General features: G+C 47.2%; 1 protein-coding gene across 1 annotated transcript; it reads left to right on the top strand.

Moving 5' to 3' along the window:
* Positions 948 to 9,743, top strand: LOC110403195 (protein FAM122A-like). The gene is made up of 10 exons (XM_021406187.1): positions 948 to 1,161; positions 1,371 to 1,449; positions 2,715 to 2,771; positions 3,142 to 3,185; positions 3,263 to 3,317; positions 3,544 to 3,645; positions 4,859 to 4,947; positions 5,503 to 5,567; positions 6,826 to 6,922; positions 7,783 to 9,743. The coding sequence occupies exons 1-10, from the start codon at positions 1,046 to 1,048 to the stop codon at positions 7,931 to 7,933; spliced, it is 855 nt and encodes a 284-aa protein (XP_021261862.1). The 5' UTR covers positions 948 to 1,045; the 3' UTR covers positions 7,934 to 9,743.

Genomic DNA, 25,392 nt, shown 5'->3' with positions numbered 1-25,392 from the left:
GGGTAATTCCCAGAAGAAAATGAAAACCTTCCAAAATTAGGGGCTGGTAAGGCCCTTAACCCCCAAGTGTAAGAAGCAAATGCGTGTGTTGAAATTGCTATTATAGAAAAGTATTTGAACAGTAAATAAATCAGCAAGCACAAATGTGAATACTTTGATCACTTGGAACAGAGGGAGAAAAGTCAGTCCCAAACCTAAATACTGCCAAGAACTGGAATCGCAGGGGTCATAATGAACTTTATGCCGAATTTTGAATGCGGTGCAGAGACTCATAATCACATAAATCACCGAAAAAGCTTCTCTTGTTAGTGGCAAAACAGAACTTTGGACAGACAGGAAAAAAATACTGGAAAAAGCTGCAGGATTTACGCTGAACCCTAGCAGGGCTGCGGAGCCTTCCTAGCCCCAGCTGGGCACAGCAGAGCCTCGCAGAACGTCCCAGGGTTCCCTCCCGCCCGTCACTGCATTGGAACCCAGAGCCCTCCACGCGGCGCGCAGCCCGCCGCTCAGCGCCCATTGCCCTGTTTCAAACAGACTCCCTGCCCCGCCGGCCAATCAGCGCGCTCTCTCCTTCCAGAGGCTCTCGGGAGCCCGTCCGGGGCCGGAATTGAGGTTTGGGCTTGACGTGCCCCCCGTGGGCATGCGCAGTAGCGGCACGCAGCGGCAGAACGCGTGCGCACTGGAAGGCGGTTGGCCTCGTCTCCGCCCTGTCTCCCACGCATGCGCCCTGGGCGGTGGCAGCGGGCGCTTGGACTGCGGGGGGCGTCCGGCCCGAGGCGCTCGCTTCCTCCACAGCGGCGGCACCGGCACCGCGGAGCGCGGGCGGCGGCGAGAGCGGCAGTGGGAAGGGGCCGGCCCTCGTGCCCTCCCCGGCATGGGGCGCTGCTGGGGCCGCCCCCCTCGCCGGGCCCGGCGCGCCCCCGGGCCCTGCCCGCGGCGGCGCCCGCGGGGCCTGTAGGGGCGGCCGCGGCATGAGGAGCCGCGGCGGGCGGCGGCAGTGAATGGGCGTCGCGGCGGAGCGGGAGGAGCCGGAGCCGCCGCCGCGATGGCTCAGGAGAAAATGGAGCTGGACCTGGAGCTGCCGCCGGGGAGCGCCGCGGCCCCGAGCGACGGCGGCGGGCTGAGGAGATCCAACAGCGCCCCCCTCATCCACGGGCTCAGGTGAGCGCGGCCGGGCCGGGCTGCGGGGCGCTGCGTGAGGCGCGCGGGGTCCGGCGGCTGCGGCGCTGCCCTGCCCGCAGCGAAAGCGCTGCTCCCGGTGGGTGTTTTCAATGCGCTGCATCCGAGCGCTGCGTTGCTCAAGTAACGCACACCTCAGCAAACCTTTTTTTTTTTCTTTCTTTTTTTTTTTTTTCCTTTTTTCCCTTCAGTGATAGCTCCCAGGTTTTTCAGCCTTACGTATTGCGAACTCGCAGGAACAGCACAACAGTTACCAGCCGGCACAGCATGGTAAGGAATCCCAGGCACGTTGTTTACCCCTAACGGGGAGGGGGTGGGATGGAGAAAGGAAGCTGAACTTGATTTGTATTTGCACTAAGCGTCACGGCAAGCTTCCAGACTGAGAAGGGAACAATGTCTGAAGCTCTGAGTAATTTCTGCTTAAGTTCAATCTTAAAGTTAATTCCATCGTGGGTTGGAAGAGTAAACTGCTATTGCAACTGAAAGTCTTTAATGGTTGTCGAACTTGTTATTCACAAGGAACTGACAAGTCTTCATTCACCTGTTTGCTTTTGGTTATGTCTTTTTTTGTCAGGGCCACTTGTTTTCTTGCGAAGCCTGATCAGGCAGTAGAGATTCGTATGAAGAAGAGTATTTTGTATGCCCAGCAATGTTTTGCCCTCTATTATATAGGCCTGTTTTTGCACAATACTGAACTTCTCCAAAGCGTTGCGTTTCTTTTCTCTCCCATTCCTTATTGTTACCTCAGGGACTTATGTGCTCTTTTCCACTAAAATTTTTCTTTCTCATTAGAGGGCATTGAAGTTTAAGGTTTGTTTTTCTCAGTACCTGTGGACTTTAAGGTCTTTAAAGTATGTATTTTTAATATCTTTTTAAATATTTTTTTTAATTGCTGTTCTGTGTTTTTGATCAGGATAAAAATGAGATGGAGTTTTAGTTCAAAGCTTTCCATTGCAAGTTTTCTTAAAAAAAAAAAAAAAAGCTTCCAAGATTTTGGAACTCGGATCAATAGGTGTCACAGTAAACAGGACATCTGGATTGAGAGCTGTTGGCCTGCTCGGTTGTGACAGCAGCATCCAGAGGGAATAGATGCATAATACACTTTACAATTACAAAAGTAAAGTTTTGTGAAATGCTGTTCACGACAGAGATGAAACGCTATAGAATTCAGCTGGTTGTGTAAGTTAGTACAGGAGCCTATCTTCTTAACCTGGCCACGAGGGAATTAGGCAACATTCTCAGCTCCGTTTATAATGCCTGTCTTGTCTAAATGGCACACGTAGCTATTTGTGCACTTGAGATACTAAGCAGCACCTGCGTGCGACTCTGCCACTTGCTGAGTGACAGAATAAATTTGTAAGCAGTAAAACTAGTCCTTTCTCTGGAAGGTCAGTGTTTTCTTTTTGCAACATTATTTGAGTCATCTGTATGTAGTTGTACAGCTCATTTTTAATTCAAGAATTAGCTGATGCTAAATGAGGCGTATGCAAGCTGTTGATGTGTGCTTTAATTGTTGTGGCTGTCACTTTTTTCAGTTGCTGTCATCATCTCCTATTCGTATTCCTAGTAGTCGACTTCATCAGATCAGAAGGGTAAGTGCTTTTTTCAAACTATGTATCTAGTAACAGAATGAGAAATATTTAGATATAATACTAAAGTACTTATATACTGGGAGTTTTTGCTACTGAGTTTTTCGAGTGCTAGAAAAAACAGCTAACAAGGATTTAATTTTGATGCAGAAGCATTATTGTGAGGCTTATTATTATCATGTTTAAGTTACCTTGCATTTTTAGTGTTGGTTCATTAGGAGAAATGCTGCAGTAGGCTTGTAGCAGTCTTTTCTTTCTGCAGTGCTCCTACTGTCCGTATTTCAATGTTAAGGGCAATTTCTTGAGTCATTATACCAAGTACTTACGTTGAATCAAATGTTATGGGAAAACTTAGAATGTTTGTCTCCTGCAGGAGGAAGGAGTGGATTTAATGAACAGAGAAACAGCACATGAAAGGTGAGCATTATTGAAACAAGACAATAAATTGTCAGTTGTCCTCTTTGTATCTACTGATGGGATCTTTTGTATTCTAGGGAAGTGCAAACAGCAATGCAGATAAGCCAGTCATGGGAGGAAAGCTTGAGCCTGGTAATCTCTTTATAGATGTTTTGTGTTCAATTCCACTTCTGTGCTCAACTGATGAATTTAAGGGGAAGAGAGGAGTAACTGTAGAAATAATTTAAGATAAACTTAAGTTCATCTGTTTTAGCTCTTTTGCACACTTGGCCTGACAACTTTCCATCAGGAGGTTGTGGCTTGGATTGTAAAGTAATGCTTTATGCCAGTGTTAAGTTTGAAACCTTTGTATTTTCAGAGTGACAATGACTTGGACAAGTCTGAGAAATCTTCCTCCCCAAAGAGAATCGACTTCATTCCGGTTTCGCCTGCACCTTCGCCTACAAGAGGAATAGGAAAGGTAAGAGAAGTGAAACACCAAACAGAAAACGCATTTTAGAATCTAGCTAAACTGTGAAGCTGTGAAACTTCACAAATTGTTGGGCAGTTTAAAAAAACAATGACAGAACCCAACCCAAATCCACATTTGATTGGTTTCTGAGAATCAGATGCTTATCCTTGAGCCTGTGGAGTTGAAGCAGTGTGCGACTTCCTTTACGCTGCACATTTTCACTTCTGTAATGTTTGGGTAAGTTAGTGTTCTGATTCTCAGGGAGCCGAAAGAGATCATTGTAGTAATGGTTGTGATCCCCAACTGTGTAATTGGAGCATGCTGGAGAAGAAGCACCAAAATCTGAATACATCATATGTGGAGAGGAAGAGAGTAGACAGAGACTAGGAGCTGCGTATCTATGTGGTGAGGAGAATCAGTACATGCCCATCAGGTATGGAAAGGAAAGCATAAACTCACTCAGTCAAGAAGTACTGAGCTTTGAGCATGCCAAATCTGCCCTGAAAACTGATGGCAAATGCTAGAAACGGAGAAAAGTAGAACTTGGATGAACTTTTTTTCAGTAGGAACAGGAAAACTGAAATGTAGCAAAGAGAAACTGGCAACTGTGTTGTTTAAATGTGGGCTGCTTGACCTTGTTTCCACCCTCTGGTGGTTCTGTTTTTGCAGTGCTACTGTTTCATTGCAAGTCAGTTCCTAATGTGACTGTAATATTGGATGCTGGAATTGGAACTGTATGGCAGTAGTTAACTTCACAAATGTTTTTGTGCTTACTTATGGGTATTTGTGGGCTAAAATCAAATTAGCTGTGGATCACAGAGCTAAATGTACTGTTCTACTCAGGCATACTGTGTTAAATTTTCGGGTCAGGTATTGTGAGTAAACGCAGCTTGTTTAACAAATGTGTAAGAAGTAGTTCTGAGTACTGTACTGCTACCTCTAAATGTGAAGGGAAGAACAGAAACAACAGTTTTATTTAGAAAACGGTGTCTATTTCAATTTTGGATTTCATTTTTTTAAATTTTACGTTGATCTGTGAGCACTATTTCATTAGCCAGTATATCTTTGTAAGCTAGGTTTTAATTCCTCGGTGATCGCGTTTGATCATTTCTACCTTATTCTGTTATTAAGTTTTCTCTAATTAGAGATATTATGATGAGGGAAGGACACTTTGGTGTTTAAATGGGAATTCTGAAACATCTTAATGTGACTTCTTCTGCAGCAATGTTTTTCACCATCGTTGCAAATGTTTGTGAGCAGCAATGGATTACCTCCAAGTCCTATTCCCAGTCCAACAAGGCGATTCTCCAAGTAAGTAACTTCTGAAGCAACAGGTATACATTGGCTTAAATCCCAAGGCAAGCACAAGGATTAGTTAAAGCTGATGTGAAAGCATTAAAGAGACTTCATTTTTAGAATAGCTGAAGTATTGCCACGTAAAAATGCTCTGCAGGCTCAGCCTTTACCAGTGGTAGCTTCACGTGGGTGGTCTTAAAAGAATCAGTGTTGACTTTAAACCAGACTTAGTACCTTGCAGGGAAATTCCTGGGTGCTTCAAATTAGCTTTATTAATTAGGTAGCATACCCATTTTGTATAAATATATTATACTGAATCTAGAAATGGATTGAAGTGAGTATGTGATGCACTGAGGACAAGAGAAGACCCTGGAAAGCTAACCACAAATGTATATGGCAGATAATCCAGTCTAATAGGCAGCACGTCGTTGTTTACAGATTCAGATTTCTTGAGCATTCCAGTTCAGCTTTAGAGAGTGATATGATATGTTTGTGTTGATTTGATGCAAGATATGGTAGTGTTCAAACTTGAAGCCTTTGCAGATCTGACTATCAGTATTCTCTCTGTAGCAGGAGGAGTCAAAGTCCAATCAACTGTATCAGGCCCAGTGTTCTTGGCCCCATTAAAAGGAAAGGTATGTATATTTAAGTTTGAGGTGCTTTAGTGTGGATGTTGTTTTGCAGCAAGATGCGTTTTTCTCTTCTTTGTTGTACTTGTTTCCAAGGTGATCTGGAATTTACCAGTAGTAACTTACAAATATAAGGTAAAGCAACTAGTTCAAAGCACAAGAATTGAAATCTTTAAAACAGCTACTGCTTGAAAGAGGCAAGTTATTCTTCAAATTAAATGTTTATGAATATTTGTAAGCCCTGGCATTCCTAAGAGTACCACTATGCAGTGCACACCCCTCAGATCATCCTAGGAATGTTGCTTATCATTCAATATCTTCTAAACTTAGTACTGAATGTTTGTTTTTACTCTGAAAGTTCAGAAGGTGAGTGTTTGAGAATGGGAGAGAAGTGGAACCAACTGGTCTTCTTTCCTCCTGAAGGAGGAAAACTGCATTCTTTCTTGGAAGTATTCTGTGTTATGGATATTCGAATTACGTCCTAGAACAGTTTTCTGTAGTGGAACTGTAAGATTAAAATGTGAAAACGTGTGTCTCTAGCTATATCTATCCTTTCTGGATGTTTTCTTTTAAACTTGATATTGGGAAGTCCATGGTATTTCCAAATGTCTGTTGTACAGGAGCTATTAATGAGCTAGACCATTCTCAGGGCAGATTATACTAAACTGATTATATGAATTCTGCCTGTCGTGTTTAATCTTCCAGTGTCCGTAGATGAGTACAGGTACAAAGATAGTCTGATCCATGATGAGTGATTGGAAATGCATACACATGCTAATTTCTTTCTATTCAGCTTTTAATTAGAAGTGTACATACATGACCAAATTTGTTTTACTCGAAAGGGTGAAACTGTACCAAGCTGGAATTTCTATTTCCATAATCACTGAGAATTTTAATCTCTAGATTTTGGCATATGCCAGTTGCCTTATCTCAACTGCTTGCTTAAAATTAAGTCACAGTCATCAGTTTGCTTTAGATTATTTTGTTTGATTATATTCTAAAGTACCAAGTGCCTGTTTTGATGTCTTTGAGATCATTGTAGCCCCTCAGATATAGCTGAAGCATTAGTTAATTTAAGGAATGGGCTGGATGATTAAACAATAGCTAGAACAAAATGAATTTCTTATCCAAGTACTTCAGGGCTTATCATATTACAAATGCAAGCTTGCTGTATTATGGGACAAACCTCTCTTATGTTAGGCAAATATTAAATGGACATTCCAGAGACTCAAGTGAGTTTGATTATTTGCACTGTTTTCTTTAGGTGAAATGGAAACTGAAAGTCAGCCAAAGAGACTTTTTCAAGGAACAACCAACATGCTTTCTCCAGATGTTACACATCTGACGGATCTCAGTTCCTGGTAAAATATTGTGTGCCATGAAATACCAAACCTGGGAATGCACATTTATTACAAGCACTGCCTTTTAGGAAAAAGAAAAAGATATTTTGTATGTAGCTTGCTTATCTGTATTAGTGGGAACTCCTGCTATGATAGTGTAGTGTGGTCACATTCCTGCCTGTCTAATCAATTCCTTCTGGGCAGACAGTAGCCTAGACTTCATGGATCAAAACTGTCGTTCTGAATGTGTTTGTTAGAAATCTCAGTTCATAAGTAAAGTTACTTTGTCTGGAAGCTGTTCCATCATATCAACTCTGTATTACTGTAATTTCAGTTTACCTATGGAATTGGAATACCTAGAAATATTTTGTACATTATATTTCCAACTAAATTCCAAGAGGATCTTTTTATATGCTCTCTGGAATCGTGTATCAAGACTTCACAATTCAAACAAAGTAATTCCTTGCTTTAAAAGGAAAAATGCACTTCAAAATCTCACTTCGATTAGCGTAACATTGAAATATATGCTAGCTAGTTAATGACGTATCAGCTGCATTGCTGATGAGTTTCTTAGTATTCCTTTGCTATAACCTTTTAAGTTCTTGTTAGTTCTTCTTTCTATAACTGGTTCAAATCAGGGTTATATTTTATTCTGCATGTTTGAAAAATAAAAATTCTGCTCCTTATTCCCTTAAGGAGCACGAATGTGTCTATAACATGCTACAGAAAACAAGGAGTCTTCAGGGCTGCCAGTCTTCAAGTAAAGGCTGAGTGGTAGTATATGTCTCCTACATTTCTTCCTTTGAAGGAGAAGGTACGTTAGCTGTGTACACAAAACCACAGTGCCTGCGTTACTAAAGAACTATTTTCTCTTTCCCCAGCCTGTCTTCAGATATTCTTGATGGGAGTAGCAGCAGCGTTGGCTCTTCCTCTGATTCACTGACTAAAGGCAGCATAACCACTGAGTCGCCAGTTACATGCTCAAACTCATGCTCTTCATTCATTTTGATGGATGATCTCTCACCTAAGTGACTTAATCAGTTCTGAGTCAGTGTTTGGCTGTGCTGTTCCCTTGCTGTACAGAGAAATGAACTCTGATCCTTGAACCATTAATATGAGGATTGTTAAATGGAAAATTAGTGTAACTGTAATCCTTGGAAACTTTCCAGTGATTTTGATTTATCCATTTAATGGACATTGTAGACCATATTAATGTCTGGTTTTGCTGATTTATTTTTTAAACAAGATGTCTGCTCAGATTATACTAACTTCTTGCTTTTGAGAACTTGCATACACTTTTTGACTCTGAGATAGGTATCTACCTATTAGTGTTGCAGTTTTGAGGAAAATACTTCTAGCGTTATCGTGGTCGCTATGTCTAGGGAAATAATTTGGTTCTGAAGGATTTGAAAATACTAATTTATTTTCTGGCTCTTCAACCAGTAAGTAAAACTATTTTCCTGGCTTTTTTTTTTTTTTTTTTAAAATTCAGGCACTAGCCTCAAGTTCTTTGCGGAAGGGAGAAGAAAAATCTTAACGCTGCTAGTAGTTTTCAATACAGGAGGCCACGGTGGGTCTGGAAATCTCACCATTACATTAAAAAACCCAACAAAGTAGCAACTGACCGTCACTTTTGCTGACGGTGAAGAAATAACAATACAAATGAACGTGATTAAAATAGCTGCATAGTTCTCTCCCCACGCTCTTCATCCTATGGATTATATGAAATGAGGTCAATATTTAGCAACGTTTGGCCAAGGAGAATTAATCCATGCCTCGATCTAAGACATACCATGCAGATAACTAAGTTATTAAAACTACTGTGTAGGAGAACACGTATGGCACCATCAATGTCTCCTGTGGCATTGAGGTCATAGGTATTTTTGTGCCTTAGGGGACATTGTTACAAAATTATGGAATGTAAACCGGAGGGGTGGGTGGGAAACGTCCTTTGTGTACAGCTTGTTTATAGCGCGCTTACCAGAACCTGTCATCAGTGCTGCTTTCCTTAGTGTTCCTTTCCAAGGAGCGTGCTCCGTTGCAAGGTGCTGTGGGTGGTCCCAACAAGATGGCGGCCTGGGCAGTGACTTCGGAAGCCGCTGCGTTCAGCGCTTACGCCTCTGTGATGAGCAGGGCAGGGGGCAAAGTGAGCATCCGATTTCTAACAGAAGACTTCAAAGCTGAGGTTGAGTGGAAGCTCTGCGGGTTGGTTTGGCTTAGGAGTTCCATTGGAGCTGTGACTCGTCTCGATACAGTACTTTGGTCAGCCTGAAGTAAGACAACAGAGAATTTACTTTCTAAAGACTTTAACGGGGCAAAATAAATCTGTTTGTAATCTACTGTGTTATGCTATTTATTATTTATAACTATGTAAAAAGTCTGTGGTGATGAATTATAGTATTTTTTTATGATTGAATAAGTTTTTTATGTTCGGTAATTGCTGGCTGGTTTGTATTTAATACGCAGCATTGTCTGCCAGAACCATAAGCTTCCATTTCTGAATGTTTGTAACATAAACGCTTTTGTTATCTCAAAGTACAACTTCTGATCTTTTTGAAAGAAAATAGCACTGAATTTTAAGTGAGATAACGTGCTTTAAAAGTGGGCACAATCTCTGGCAATACTGTCTGGCTAAAAAGGGGGAGGGAGAGAACCGTAGTCTTTCTGTTCTGAAGAAGCTGTCGAGTTTCCAGAAGATGTGTACATACCAGATTATTTTTAACAGTGTTTTCATTACATTGTAAGAAGTACCGTGATGGGCCAACAGTGGCACTATTATTTGTATCATTTTCACCTGTGGAGCGTTAGTTCCCCACCTCCAATAAATGTGCATATTGTAATATATTGTCCATTGGTGCCATTTTTAAATGAGCTCTGCAGTACGGAATGTTAGTTTTATTTGTATATGCCCAGTGCTATTTCTTGAATTTTGGATGTCTTAAATGGCTTAATTATTTTTTTATTCATGCTTGTGTCTTCTCTGCCTTCTTGGTGCTAAAGAAGGCTGCTTTTACATTGGCAAAAATGTCGATGAACGGTCTGTGATGAAATTCAACCTGTTACCTGTGCCCCACTTTGGTTATACTGTGCTTTGCTGGTTCTGTGATCTAGAAACCTGAACAAGGGGTGGCAGAGGGAGGGGGGGGGGGGAATATTGCATGCTTTCTTAAATCTGAGAAGAGCATAGCTGTCGCTTATTTTTGGCTGACTTACCTGTACAACTGATGTATTCCAGATCTGTTTGTTAGTGGAGAGTCCTATATAAGTGCTGGCCTTTGTAAACGTTAGAATGTAAGCTTCATAAAGCAAACGCACAAATATTGACTCTTGTTACAGCATTTTTTTAGCGTTCTGGCTATTCTCCACTCTTCAGGAGGCGTTGCTCTTTTATAAAATATATGTACAATGCACACGTGCTTTGTCTGTTGTTTCAGAATGAAGTGTCTTGTTGTAATTGTAATAGGTCCCCTCTGGGACCGTATTCTCATCCGTACCCAGCTGTAATAACCACTTGTTTGTGTTAAAACTGACTGGGGGAAGGCTTCTCCTACTCTGATAGCCGGTATTTGCACTTAACTGCGTGTGAGTTTCTGCTGCTTGCAGAATCAATCATGACTGCGGCGTAAAGGCTAGGACAGCGCGCTCTGAATGCGCTGACTGCAAGTTGGATTTCAGGATTTATTAACTGTCTTGTGTGTAATGAGTTAGATAGCACTTTGGGGAAGAACGCCAGCTGGGGCTGGGAGTCATCTTGAATAGATAACCACTGACACAGCACGGGGGGTTCTTATGACTTGTGCTGGATTGCTGTAATGCGTGTCTGAGAATTCCTGCCTTTCCTCGCCCCCTTCATTTATTTTTGAAATGGGAAACCATTGCTGCAGACGTATTGCTGAGAATGGCCAGTGGTCACAGGCCTCTAACGTTGTGACTGTGGAGAAGTGAACGTAGCAGCCAACACCAACGCTGTTTAAGCCATGTTTTAGATGCAGTAGTTTCAGTATGTGAATTAGCACGGTGTCGAGATGGTGCTGGTGCAGCTCGTTAACTTGCACTGCCCTTAGCTTTTACCTGAAGGACGTGGTTCCGTGCAGCAGGCTTGCATGCTGGAAAGGTTTTACCAGTGGTTTAGACAAAAAAAAAATCTGTCAGCTGTGGAACTCTGTGCTGATAATATCAAATGTTCTGAATCAGGAAATGGATCGCAGTTATGCGTGTTTCATTTAATTCATTGCATTCCAGATTGGGGATCCCGGGCCCAAAAGGCTTTACTTAAAGGGCTGTTTTTCTGACTGCTTGTGATTAAATGCTTTCTTCTGCAATGAAAGTAATTAAACTGTCCGTGAAGATGTAAATCTGAGTCCTGCAGGTTTTATTGGAAAGCTCATTCCTGGAATGTCCAAGGGAAGTTGGACTGTATAAAAACATTAAAGTCCGTCTTCGAAAGATTCCTAAAAATGCTCATTGTAACAACTTGAAATGCTGAAAGCATTCCAAATGTAAGGGCTGGGCTTGGCAGGTTTCTCTAGGCAGGGCCTTGGTGGGGGCTGTGTGCAGAGGTTGACTTGAACAGACTTAGGTTCAGGAATTACCATGGCTGAGCACTGCAGCGGGCAAATCTTGGGAGGTTATTTTTTGCCAACGGCTGCACGCATGTCTGCAGACCCAAGCGATCCGCTGTGTGACAGCAGGGATGAGAACTTGTTTTTCCTGGAGGAATTTCATCTGCGTATAATCTTGTAGCTTCGTAACCAAAAAGCTTTGCGTTAACATTGGTTCAAATATTTCATGAAGTAATTGGACTGAGGTCCAAGAAATACTTCTGGAGCTATACAGACCGCCTCTTGTATTCCAAGGCTATTATATAAATGGCAACAGTCCATCACAAGAGGGAAGGGACTTTGCCTACCATTTGGTGTTCCAGTCTGGATCAGGATTTGTTAAATTGTTCTTAGCAAATGTGACTGATGCAAGGTGGGTCACTGAAGGCACCGGGCACGCAGTGAGCTGCTGAAGGACGTGGTAACGAGCTGCTGGAGTGTAGATTAGAGCTGTAGCCCTGAGCATAGACCTGGTTTATCCAGCTTTCAAATAAGGAATGTTTCTGGCATCTGAGACTTTCATGAGGGCATGGGCTGTTCCAGCTTACAGGAAAAGGCTCCTTGACAAATCTAGGAGTGTTTTGCTCAGTCCGTGGCCTTGCTGGTCAAAATTGGAGTAGACTTGGCTTGCTTCTACAGCCTTCTTCGGAGAGGCATGGGGCTGGCGCTCACGCTTCTCCAAGCACTCTGCTTATCTAACTCACAGCTAGGCCCTTGGTCATCAGGCTAACGCTGAAGTAGATGACGTTTTAGGGTAGGTCTGTTTTCTGAGGGAATAAACAGGCTGCAGAGCTGGTTTATTAAGCTCACACTTCCTGCTGCAAATGAAGAGTCTTCGTGCAGGCAGTGAGTGGAGCTGCTGGCTTGGCGCTGCCATTCCCTAAGCACAGAGGCACACGACTTCCCCTTCTCACTTGGACACGTACCTCTAGGCTATCCTTTCATTAGCACATTGGGCACCTAGCGGAAGTCTCTTATTTCAGTCCAAACCATTTTTGCATTAAAGCTGCTTTTTATTACTCGCTTTTAGATCTTAAAGCCTTTTGATATGGGGCTGGTAGGGTTTTGAGTCCTGACTCTTAGCGTGCCGGGGGCAGCGCTTTCCTTTAAACCTGGAGCAATTTGCTTCGTTCTTCTTACGTTATAAAGTCTGGAAAGGCCCAGTAGGTAGGTCCTTGCTGTTACTGCCTCTTACACCAACACTGTTATTTGTTGTTAATGACCACAGGTTGACTTTCTTACTGTGGCTGTGGTAAACTCCTGGTGGACTTGGCGAACTCCTGCATGTCTCTCCTTGGGGGGTATAACGGAGTCTGGGATTTGTGATGATTTTTCCGATAATGAAATGTATGTCTTCTAAAAGAATTATCCATTGTGTTTCAATTCTGTGGGGCATTTGGTTATAGTTCATGCAGAAGTCTGTCTAAAAGCAGCTCTCGTGTAACAACAGGAGCCTTCAGCGTGAATCCTGGGGACACTGATGGTGTTTGTTTTTGCAGAAGTTGACCAGATTAACCCTTGCATCACCTAACCAAGCCCCCTGCGTTCTGCAGCAGTCTCCACTGCTTGCAAACTTTCCCCAAAATTAAATGAGTTGGCAGCAGAAGTGCCAGGCTATTATTTGTATTGGGGTTGTCTATAAAGTGAATTACGAAAACCCTATTGTGTGAGAACAAAAAGAGTTTCCTTGCCCCAAATAGTTCACAATTAAAATTTGTCGTGAGAACTATAATGGTTTATCAGTGCAATGCATGGTCAACAATTCTTCCACTGTAGAAAAGTCGGGATCTGTAATACACAGGTAAGAAGTGGGTGGTATCAGTAACCAAAGTTAACAAATCCAGAATCCAAATCTAAATGACAAAGCAAACCCTTTGCTCTCTGAGCACCTAACATCATGGGGAAAATCCACAAACCTCCCCGCTCATTCTCAACCCCAGTTAAGTGTCGACATTATTTATGAGCAGAACATCCAAGAACTGGGAAGACAAAATGATGTGGCAGGGAGAAGCAGAATGAAAATGCCTCTGTGCCTGTGCTGCATGAGTACGGGTTTGAAAAATGATATGAAGAGGAAAGTGCAGTGAGTTGGGACAAATGTGCTTTAAATAAGTTGAGATGTGCTATGTATAGCACGTGTAACATCTTGTTTGTGTGCAAGAACAGACTGGGAAAGGAACAGCTTTGCTGGTGTGGGAGAAGCAACATCAAAGAGATGGCAAGGACCAGCGCTGTAATAGGAAACATTTATCTTTTGAGGAGTGTTACTGCTGCTGGTCACTTTTTTTCCCTGTGTTAAAACACAGCGGGATGAGCGATGCAAGTGGTGCAGGCCCCGAGAAAGTACAAGCAGCTCCCACACCACCACTTCCCTTGCACCGGCTGGAAGCGTGAGCTCACGCAGTACGTATCGGACCGTGTTGGTGCTGTGGGCCAGGAGCACCCAGTGGGTGCCTGCATGACCACTGGATGGTGCCATGGCCTGCGAGCGTGGGCCGGTGCTCAATGAGCAGCGTGACCTCAGCTGGGGCTGTGTGCTCCTGCAGCTTCTGTCTGTGTTGTTTTCTTTCTTTCCACGCTGAGGTACCCACCTCCTCCCAGAGCTGCTGATGGTTGGACCTCGTTATACTAACAGCATTCAAGCTGATTAAAAAGAGGTGGAGCTCTTTGGTCGTAAGAAGCACGCGTTCCCATACTAGAGGGGACTCTGATCAGCGTACCGACAACCTGAAGGAAATGAAGGGCCATACTCACAGGGGAGCTGTGCGAGGGCTATTTTGCCTGTGGGCTGCTTTCCCCGCCCGGGAAGCTGTTTGGAAGCACGCTGTGGCACACTCCAGCTCGTTGCACTGAATTGCAGCGTGCGAGCTGGGCTCTTTCTCCCAAAGTGCTGATGCTGCAGCATCCCGTCAGACCGCAGGCATCGTGCTGCTGCTCCTCTGTGTGGGCACATGCAGACCTTGGAGCATTTACAGCAGCTGCAGCTTTGCAACCTGCAGCACGCTCAGCGAGCACCCATGAGGGGCTGCGTCCAGGTGAGCGCTTGGCAGGAGCACAGCTTGCTGCTTTGGCCGTAGGTTGGTTGGGAGCTGCCACCAGCTCCCTCCTGCTGCTGGGAGCTCTGCCTTTCCCCCAGCCCCGCACGTAGCTCCGGCTCGTGGGGAGCGCTTCCTCCGCTCGTTCATAGTTTGCCTTCTCCTTCGCACGTCTCCAGCAGGAAGTGCAGATTCAGCAGGCATTGTGTGCTCGCAGCCTGCCAGCTGCCTGGCTGAGGCTCATTCACAATTCAAGTCACTCCTGATAAGTTTGCAAACAATGCACGGTGATTTCTGAGCTAGATAGCGGCTCAGCCGGGCTCCTCCGCTTCCAGCGTGGCAGCAGGACAGGGCTCTGCACTTACCCTGCAAAGCCCCCGGGTCAGACCTGCCCTCAGACTTAATGCTTTGGGTTTCTGTGATGTTCTCGAGATCTCCTATTTGTTGAGGAACAGTTTGCAATGAGTGTTATCAGAGGAGCGTGCAGCTCTCTATCTCGGTCCCTGTTCCTTTGCTGTTGGTCCACATCCATAGGCTCAGAGCTGCCAAGGAGATGATCTATCGGATAAGAGATTTGTAGGCGAGACTGCGCCCACTCCCCCCCATGCATGGAAAATGGGCTCCGAGAAGAGCATGCGCCATTTAATCTCACTGACCGTGTTATCATGAAATGGAATCCTCATGATTTGATATCTCAGCTTGGCAGACACTCGTTTTGTTCATGCATACATATGGTCAGAAGTCAAAAGCATAGCAGCCTCGATCCGCAGGATGGATTTGACCGTTTTGTGACACGTATCGCCCCTGCCAGGGGACAGCATGGTTTTGCTTATGGGTAAACCTATGGAAGCCCACCTGGGTGCACTTCCACAGGCAGACGGACTTGCTGAAGTGGATTTGTCACCGTGCCATATGGCGGTTTGTTGTACTTTTTTTTTTTTTCACTCCTCCTGTAGTATTGCAATTGGAAATTCAATCTGGAGAAATGTGAAAGCAATTGGGCCTAATCCATTCCTGTTGTTACTCCTTTTGTTTTCACTGGAGTTACTCCAAGGCTGAATTCAGCGCTCGGTGAACAACTTGTTCTCCAAAGCTGGAACTTAGGGGAGAAGGTTTTAGGGCTGATCACGCAACTCGACGGCTCCTCCAGCAGCTGAACCTCCCACGGGAGGGACAACGCATGCTGGGTTCAGGTTATTGAATGTAGCGCAACGTATTAGTAATTAGCCCTCCAGTCATAATAATATAGTATTATCCATTAGAACAATTACTTGAATTAAACCCAACAGTTGTATACTTAGGAAGCAGAGTGAAAGAACCCTTCATTTTCAGCAGGAAAATAAAGCAACTTACAGTCTTACTGGCTTTGGCTTACTTCTCTCCACAAAAGTAAAAGCGCTGATCGCAGGTTGGTCAGGGGGAAGGATGATGAGATGCTGCTCTGCTCGGATCTGAGGAGGGTTTCAGGACAAGGCAGAAACATCAATGCATTCCACACCACCACTGACCTCAAGGCTCAGCAGCCAAGGAAACCAGTGGGAAGAGTTAAACCTTACAGAACACAGCACCGAGGGATTATCTCCCCAAACCTTGGTTAAAGTTCACGTAACAAAGAGGATCTCTGGCTTCTGAGGAACTGCAGCTCCTACTGTTCGTGCTCCACAACTTCCCAAACACGTCCTGGTCTGGATTATCTGGATCATCATACTTTGGGCCAACGTTTTCAGAAGACTTCAACACTAAAACAAATGTGTTATTGCCGAGCTTCAGCCCAGGCTGTGTTTTCCCATCCATGTCTGTGCATCTATCTGCAAGGCACCCCAAGCCAAAGTAACTCTGGGTTTATGGAGCTCAAAGCCAGGCCCTACTCGTTTTGTCTTCTCTTAGGGTTTTTGCTTTACTTCCCTTTAAGCATTTGGCTCCAGGAGCTGGAGCATCTCATCCTTCACTTTGAAACTCTCTGTTCCTTCTGGCTCTAGAGTCACCTGGGAGTTGCAGCTCCTAAAACTTCAGAAAAATAGAAGGTTTAAAGAAAAAAAGAAAGTAGAAAAATCATATTGGCTTAATTCATGATGAAGGTAGATTGTAACTCGTGTTCTTAAAAGCTGTAGTTAAGTGTTTATCCCATTTCTCCCATAAGCTAAAATTGTATTTGTTTTGCGCTGTGAAGTATTTGCCTAAGGACTTTCTTCTGTTCCCAGATTAGCAGTAGTGCCTGTGGAGAAGGATTGGTAGCTCCTTAAGCACAGGGCTGGATTGGGGTGGGGGACACAGATATGCACAAGCACCCTGGTATGTGCGTGTGGGGGTGGTCTGGATGATGTTTTCCTCCTCAACAGATGCAGTCTCACCCTGCACTCATTTGATCCAGACATGACCTTTCCCAAAAAAGGGAAGTTTGCGTTCTGGGCTCAGCTGCACGTTGCTATCTGGATGGGTGTCTGTGCCTCTCCTTGAACCAAACCGTGGCTCAGTCCAGGCCATCGTGACGCCGGGCTCCTCCCGGGTGCTCTCCCTGTGCCCCCTGGGAATGCCATGGGAAACCCACTCTCCCATCTCCCCCAGAAGGAATCCATGAAGGCTTGGACCTGCTCTCAGCGTTATCAGGACAGCTCCTTTCCAGCCAAGCTTTGCTAATCAGGAATCTTGGGTGGGAGCTGCTCTTCTCATGTTTCACAGATGGCCTCAATGAATGATTTACTAGGGGAGTAAAAGATTAGCCAGATTCCTCCAACTGCATCCCAAGTCATGTAAAGCACTGGGTTTTACAGGGGCCTGGCAGCTCCTAATTCTGTAGCCTCATTAGGCTGTGTTACAGCAACTAATTGCCCCAAGCTCCCTTCCCTGGGCTCTCGTGGTGGGGAAGTCGCACTCCTGCATGAGCTGCTCCCATGGCTTCAAAGCAGATGAAGGTTAGGATGTCACCAGGGTGGAGATGGTGAACAGAATACTTACAGTACACAGCGAAGTGTTTCCATAAAATTATCGAGAGCTTTGCAGAATCCTGCTATGGAGAAGAGCCATAGAGACGGCGACTGCGGTTGGGAAGGGCAAAGCCTCCTGCTTCAACACCTCCACCGAACTCCAGGGCTCTCCCTTCTGGGGGAAGGGAGATTACTCCATGTTTGCCTCTGATGGGGTTTCTCACATTTCTCTCTTTTACATTTGGCAGCCAGAGCCCTGTGTCTGACTCTGTGGCAATTCCTGCAGAGTCTGGCTGTTTTAAAGGGCTGCAATACTGACTTAGGCATCCAAATTGGAAAAGCAGTGTTTTGAGTGGACCTATTTTTTCCCTTCGGAGTGATACTTGTTAGAGATCTTTGTTAAATTATTTACCAGTGCTTTTGCAAGATCAACAGATCTTTCCACTTACCCACTAGCATGACTTCCATCACCCTTTTTTCCCCCCTTTCCCTTAAATAAAAAGGAAAAAAACCCCTAAAATTATGAGTAGCCCTCTCCCACCCCACCCCCCCCACCACCACCAAGAAGATAACATCTGTGAACTCACCAGAAAGATGCTTCCCATGCTCCCCGCCTGGATGTCCTCCTGGTGCACAGCTGGGATGCCCCTCTGCTCCTGGGCTGCCTGCTGGGCTCTGCTTCGTGGCTTCCAAGGGCTGTAGGCTGCAGGGAAGCTCCCCTGGTCCTCCTGCGCTGCTCAGAGCCTCACCGCCTGGATCTGGCCCCATCGCCCCGCCTGGGACCGCTAGAGGGCTGGCTAGGATGGCTTTGTGCTCCTACAGAGGCATGAAGCGCACAGCAGCACGGGGCATGTGCTGATCTCGTGTACACAGCCCCAGGTTTATAGCAGTCAGAGATGGGCGCTGGGGGAATCAGCCCCTAGCAGAAATGTTTAAGCGATTTGGGTTTTAGCCAAGAGGTTGAGAAAGGAGGGTTTGTGTCCCCCTTCCTCGCTGCTGTGATCTCCTCATGGGCATTGCTACGTGCCCCGAGGAGCAGCCCTGCCAGTCTTGGCCCTAAGGCAGCCAAGGACGCTGCCATGTGCAGCCTGCCCCAGCAATACATGGGTAATAATATTTCCTACGTTTCTGATTTTTGTGTTGCTGTCTGCCTGCAGAAACTGGGGCTGAGCCTCCTCTCCTCCCTTTTTGTTCAACCCGTGGCATAATGGAGATGGGGTCCACTCCATAAGAGCTCTCCTAACACAGCCCTTCAGGGCGATGTGCTGTGGGAGCTCTGCCACAGCCCATAGCAGGGAGAGGGGAGAGTTACAGAAAGTGCAGCAATGCCAAACCCTGTCTTCTTCTTAGTGAAGATGGAAAGAAAGCACATGTGCATGTTTCCAGGACAGGGCCTGGTGTGGATGAGCTGTGCGTTGGCGTCTGTTGGATGTACAACTCTTAGCACACAGCTGTTAGCAGCACAGAACCTGCAGCACTTACTTTGTGTCCTCCCCACAATGCAGCCGATTCCTTTCCATCCCCTTAGATACACCCCAACACCAATAACCAGCCTGCCACTTTACAAAGCAACATCTAAGTGGGATGGAAGAGAAAGTGGTTGGTAATGTAACGAGTTCTGCCTTTTCATTTTCCTGCTTGGTCGCAGGAAGGAAATCTGGCTGGTGGTTCATTTGAAAGCACTTCTGGTACTGATGGCATAATACACATGGAAGATCAGAAGGCTCTGGCAACTCTGAGTACTGAGACTTTCAGATGAGGAAATGAAAGCTGCCTGTAACGGATTCCCACTCGTTATGGGAAACCCAATGTACCATGAGACAGCTGCTTGCTGGGATCTGTACCTCCGATGAGAGCAACCAGAATAGACAGCGCTGTGCTGAACAAAGACCACTACCCAAGGGGCTTGTAAATCATTATTTTTAAGGAAAAAAAACCTCATCCGGATCCCAGGACTTCCGAACCTCCTTCTCTCCACTTTCAGGTCATTGCTTCAAGCGAATAAGACAGCAAACCATGTAAATAAGGGATGACAAAGATATGAAAATTAAACAGCAAGATGAACCAACCTGTGGGTCTTCCTTTTCCAACGTCTTCATGGTTGAATTCATGGAATTGCAATCCGCGGCTTAGGCTGAGGGAGGGCAATCTGCACTCTGCTGCTAGAGATTGATTATTTTAATGTAAACGTTATCTTCTTGGGCAGCCTTCAAGTCACCCATGTGCGACTTCAGAATGCTTTAAATTACATCTGGAGGCTCAAGGTGTGTTAGTCATTCCCCATAGAGCGTAATGGAAGCAGGGCCCTCTGGTGTTATTGCTAGCATCAAGCATTTGGTTTATGTTTATGATTGATTCGGTGGTGGGAGGCAGATAAGGAGCCATCTTGGACGACAATCTGGAAAAGACTGGGGTTTTCAAAGGTCCAAAGCCACGGTTAAATCACAGTTAACTTCAAAAGAAAGATATAATTTGGCTGTGCTCGTTGAACATCACACAGCACTCACGAGGTTGGATGACATTTCTGGAGGCAGCGTTGGTAGCTCTGGAAGCTGCTGGTCCTTCTGATGTGGCTCTGGCTCTGTCCAAGCAGTTCAGCTTCCGGCAAGAGCCAGGCCAGAGAGAAATACACCATGTTTCTGAGTGCTGCAATAATTCAGGAAATCCTTTCTTCAGAAAGATGTAATGCTTCTGTACTTTGAAAGAAGGGCTTGAATCCCAGTAGGGGAAGATGGGCGCGTTGCCATTGCCATGAGCATCTGACCATAGTTCTTTCAGTTTTGGAGCCTTTTGGGGATGTCCGGAATGTGCAGCAGCGCTTTGCAAGAGCTTAGCTGAGATTAGGGAAGAACCTCTGCTCGCTTCTCCCAGTGCCTGGTCCTTGGGAGGAGTGAAATGGGCCTTTCCCCCACAACAAAATGATACATCGCCTTCCTCTCCCAGCAGAGCACACCTGTGAGCAATGAGGCTCATCTCCTCCAGGTCGTGGTCGGCCAACCTTGAGTGGAGGAGAGGCTGAGGGCAGCCCCTGGCTCCATAGAGCTCACAAAGGCACAGAGGAGCCCGATGTTGGCACGGCACCCTCAGAGGGCTCATGGGGAAGGAGCTGCCCACCCAGGCCCTCCCTTCCTCAGTGTCTGTGCGCCATGACCAAGATGCCACGGATCTGAACCCAGTGCCAAATGAGGAAGCAACAACGGTTCATCTGGATGGACGACACCTACATGCAGTCACCCCCAAACTGGAAGAAATAACCCGCATTTGGCATAGGTTCACCTGGGGCGAACCCTACGTGCGCCAGCTGGACCACAGCTCTCAGTGTAAGCTGGTCTCACCTGGCAAATGTCCCAGGGCTGGACACAGCACCAACAGCTGCGATGTCCCATGGTGTCCCGGTCACGGCGTGAGGACCAACCCGACGCCCGGCGTGGGAAGTTTGTGAGCTGCTGGAGGGGAGCCAGCTGCCCGCGTCTGCTTGAGGCAGAAGAATGTCCCAGCGCTGGATCCACCCATCCCGGCAGCGCGGGGCTGCTTGGCCAGACGGCAGGGCTGGCTCCCTCTGCAAAGTGGACGAGAGCCAAAGGGGATTTTTAATTTCCAGATGCTTTTAAAATAAAAATAAAGACTCTGCTGTAAACTGGCTTTGAATGGGCGCCTCTCATTTGGCCAAGAATTTGGCTGATAGGGGCTCAATGAGTGGGCAACAAAACCCTTTGGTGTTGGCGAGCTCTGTGAGCCTGGGGCTTGTTTTCTCTCTTGGAGGGTTGGGAGCTGCTTGCTGGCAATATCAGAGCGGGAATGGAAGGGTTGGGAGAATATTGTCCTGAATGTGCAGACACATTGTGGCAAAGCAAAATGCTGCCTGGAGCCAGGCATGGCAGGCAACACGGCGATACGGTGACACTGCAGGACCCCTCTCTGCGGCCAGGGATGGTCACGCTGGGAAGTCGCGTGTTCCAGAGGTGTCTTTTCAGGTGTGGAGAAAAGGAGGGCTGAAGCAGCACACCTGGGCCACAGCGTCCCCCATGTCCCCATCCTTCCGAGCAGGTGACATCCTCCCAGCTCCTCTGTCTGGGCATTGGGGTTCTAATCATCGAGGCAGCTCACAAAAGGCTGAATGGGCAGCAAGCGTGAAAGAAAAGTAATCCTTGTGCTGGGAATGCCATTGAGCAGCCCTGAGCTGGCTCTGCAGGCATTGGCCGGCACAGGGGATCCATGCAGCTCAGCTGTGTCTGAAGGTTTGGTGGTGGGAGGTGGGGTCCTGCCTAAAGCATTTGGGTTCTCAAATATCAGAACATGCATCCGTGTTCATCCATATTGCCCCTTACACAGTTCCTCACTTGTCATGCCTGCTCATTAGGTGACAACACAACAAATTTGCTTTCTTCACCCTCTTGTTTAGTTCTTTAATGACACCTCCTGTTACACCACGCTCTGGCCGCAGTGGATCCAGTTGAGATCTCCTGAGCTCTGCATACTGCACCACAGATAGCAGCACATCATCGTTTAACATAGGAATGCTGTCCAACAGTTTGATCAAATCTGAAATTGCCTTTGTGCCCTGTGCTGACCCACTGCGAGTGCCGAAAGTGAGCCGGGCTCCCGAAACAAAGAGCGATTGCAGCCCGGCCCTTTGCCTGCTCTCTGCACGTAATTTCTGAGCCCTGCCCCGTTCCACCTGCTCCGGAACGCTAAGCTTATTTATGAATCATTTCTATGCAGCCCACTCCTGGCAGGGATTTTTGGAGGAGCTCTGGGAACGAGGTTCTGGCCACGCACGTTCCCTTCCCGCTCGGCGGAGCCGCAGCAACAAATGCTTCATCAGCACTTCCCCGAAACGCCAACGTGCAGAAGCGCGAGTGCCGTGTTCCCCGCGGCCCGACCCCCCCCGCGGGCTGCTGGGAGGCAGGAACGCTGCTTCGGGGGATGGGGCCAAGCGCAGCTCCTCGCCTCTGGGTGGGATGCTGCGGGGCGGCTCGCTGGGGCGCACACCTCTGTCGTGTGCCGGGTCCGGCTGCTCGTCACAGCGACCTCGGGGCCGCGGGAGGAAACAAGCGGTTCCTGGAAAGCATTGTTCAGCAGTTTTGTTTGTTCCGTGCCCTCCCTGCAGCTGCAGAGGAGGAGGTCACGGTGCGGTGTTTGGTTATTGCCGGGTAAGGGCACCCAGCAGCATGCTGGAGCGGGGCACCGCCGTTCTCACCCGCTGTGCAAAGCTCTTTTCTGCACCAGCATCTCCAAACCTGACTCACGTCAGTAGCCAAATTGGTGGAGAAAGGGGCAGAATGGGATATTTCAAACCCAGCGGGGATCCCAGCAGGGCACAGCCCAACAGAGTCCTCTCCACCTGCTGAGCGATATTTCACACCAAGTCGCCGTGTTCACTAGAAAATCTGGTGTTTATTAATGCTTTCTTCAGCCATCCCCCTAAAAGCTGCCTCAGCAACCCTAACCCTAACCCTAAACCATCCCTTGGGTTCCAGTTACTTTTTCCCTCAGGGTTTCTCAGCCCCACAAGCACTGGTCCTTGCAAGCAGACATCCTTCTGCACACCCAGCCTTGAGCTCTGCTCTTCATGTGGGAGATGCAGGGCACAGCCCTGGCACCACTGCAGCCAGCATCCCAACAGCCCCATGCAGGCGCTGGTACTGCACCTCTGAGACATCGGTTGTGGGCAGGCAGAGGCAGAAGGAAAAAAAAAGGCAGCCTGTCTGCTGAGCAAAATGTCCAGGAGGAGGAAAAATAAACACGGGAAAAGCCACAATGTTCGAGAACGCTGCTGGATACTCAAAAGATGCCAATGTCCTTAAAAACTGCTTGTGTCTGCAGAAATGTTTCTGAAATGGCATAAATTCTTCATGAAACAAAATATTAGAAACAAGAGAGCGTCACAGTCAGTATCTGGTTCTGGTGCTTGTAATATCATTGCAGATGTGGTGTCCAACAGCCACAGAGCTCCTGTGATGTCAAACGGCGCAGTCCTACCTGCTGTGAGATGGGGAAACAGGGGCATGCTGCAGCCCTTCCCCCAGGATGGCAGCTGGAGGGGTCTGCCATCACCCTGACACCTCTTCCCACCCCATCCAACCATATCTCATCCCATCCCATCCCATCCCATCCCATCCCATCCCATCCTATCCCAGTCTCTCCATCAGCATCCCATCATGCTGGGGAGCCTTGGGGATACCCTGCACGCACTCCAGATGCTGCCCCAGCTCTGATGACAGGACTCACAGCAGCATTTGAGCTCTGCAAAGAGAACCTGAGCTCATTCCAGCGCGGCACATCTCCCACCCAAAGCTTCTGTATCCTAGTGCAAAACCAGCTCCTGAAGCTCCCAGTTTTGCCCTGGTTTGTTCTGTGTAGGAGCATGAATGGAGTATGGGGGAAGTGAGTAGGGTTCGTTTTCCCAGTAATTGCTGGCCTGACATGGACAAATGACTCCTCTTCTTAAGATATGGCGAAGACTATTGAAACTATGACTGATAAAAGGCAAGGAGCTGGGAAAACGGACTAGACTGGGCTATTTTTAGAAGCAGTGGCATCTGGACAGCATGAGAATTGCTTTGCACAAATTTAGTACAGCTGAGGTTTGAACAAAAAGTTTTGCTGGATAAGCTGAAATCGCGCAGCACAGCTACCTAGAGAAATACCAACCGGCCAAGTCATCAGGCAAGAAAAACACAGCCAGGAGCCACCCAGGGCCGAGGTCCCCTCGTGTCACCGCCACATGATGCCAGTGGGGATGGCCCCTGAACCCAGGGACACTGCTGGGCCACCACGGTGCCTGTGCCGGCCGGTCCCTGTGCTCTTGCTGGTGACAGAAAGGGGAGACAGAGCAGAAGCGGCCCTCCCCTTCCCCAGCTTGAGCTTGCTGTGGCTCATTTTATTCATTGTTTGTATTTGGACAACCGCTGGGTGTTGGTGCAAACCCTCGGCTCCCAGACACACAGAGCCTCATAGTTTTCATCACCAATGATTATTCATCCGAGAGCCCAGGCCAGAGTGTGGGATTCATTATTCGCTGCTCTCCTGCCTCCTGTTTGAAATGTTCCCAGCCCAGGAGCAGCAGCAGATGCTGTGTGCTCGTACAGCCCTGCACAGCCCTGCACACGGGCACTGAGGTGTCTGCAGGAGACCCAGCCCCGCTCTTCCACAAAAGGTGACTCCACTCGCTGTGGTTGTTACCCCTCTCTCCATTGACAGCCATTATAAAGGAGCAGTTATTCTCCATCCCTGGAGGATGTGATCATGTCCTGGGATCAGAACCAACAATTCCTGGGGCACGGCCACTGGCCAACAAGGGTTTGGGGCAGTGGCTGAGCAGAGCTCGAGGCGTTGTGGAGGAGAGTCCCCGCAGGGCAAAGCAGCGTGCATCACTGTCAGTCCCTTGTTCTTCCTGCATGTCCCTGCTCTACCCTTTCTATCCACACCAGGTAAGTGCACAACAGCAGCTCCATATGCAGGGCGATGGGGTCTGCCTGCCCCGTGACCCTGATTTTGCATCCCCGCTGTTTTGAGCCAACTGCCGACCAGAGCCAGCCTGACATCAGCCTAAAAATAGCGGTGTCTGGGGCAGCACTCTGCGGTTAGCCCAGGCTCCCAGCACCCGCGCCGGGCTGGGTCCCTCTGCTCTTGTTATGGTCCACTTTCCTCCTCTCCCTCCCAGTCCTCTGGGGATTCGCCAGCAAATAAATGGCTTCACATGGGACAACAATGTCTTCTGCCATCCATCTTCATGAAATGTGGTTTGGTAGCTCTGCGAGAAAGGAGCCAGCTGCCAGCACGGCCCCAAGGAGGCGGTGGGGGGAAGGAGAGGCACTATGGGGCCGAGCAGCCCCTTCTGTGCGGAGCCGGGGGGTCCTGACCCCATCCCTTCTGCCACCCCAAGCAAACTGCCCGCACAGCCCGCAGCCGCCCGAGCCCCAGTCAGC

The sequence above is a fragment of the Numida meleagris genome, chromosome 8, assembly GCF_002078875.1.
Source record: "Numida meleagris isolate 19003 breed g44 Domestic line chromosome 8, NumMel1.0, whole genome shotgun sequence".
In the NCBI taxonomy this organism is placed as follows: domain Eukaryota; kingdom Metazoa; phylum Chordata; class Aves; order Galliformes; family Numididae; genus Numida; species Numida meleagris.
The sequence above is the reverse complement of the archived record's forward strand: the minus strand, read 5'-3'. Positions and strand labels throughout refer to the sequence as shown.

What these genes read in the sequence shown, in the direction of transcription:
- LOC110403195 (XM_021406187.1), top strand. Translation starts at nt 1,046, where the DNA reads ATGGCTCAGGAGAAAATGGAGCTGGACCTGGAGCTGCCGCCGGGGAGC. An exon ending in CCCCTCATCCACGGGCTCAG is followed by an intron (nt 1,162 to 1,370) that starts GTGAGCGCGGCC and finishes TTTTCCCTTCAG; the next exon opens with TGATAGCTCCCAGGTTTTTC. An exon ending in TGGCCCCATTAAAAGGAAAG is followed by an intron (nt 5,568 to 6,825) that starts GTATGTATATTT and finishes TGTTTTCTTTAG; the next exon opens with GTGAAATGGAAACTGAAAGT.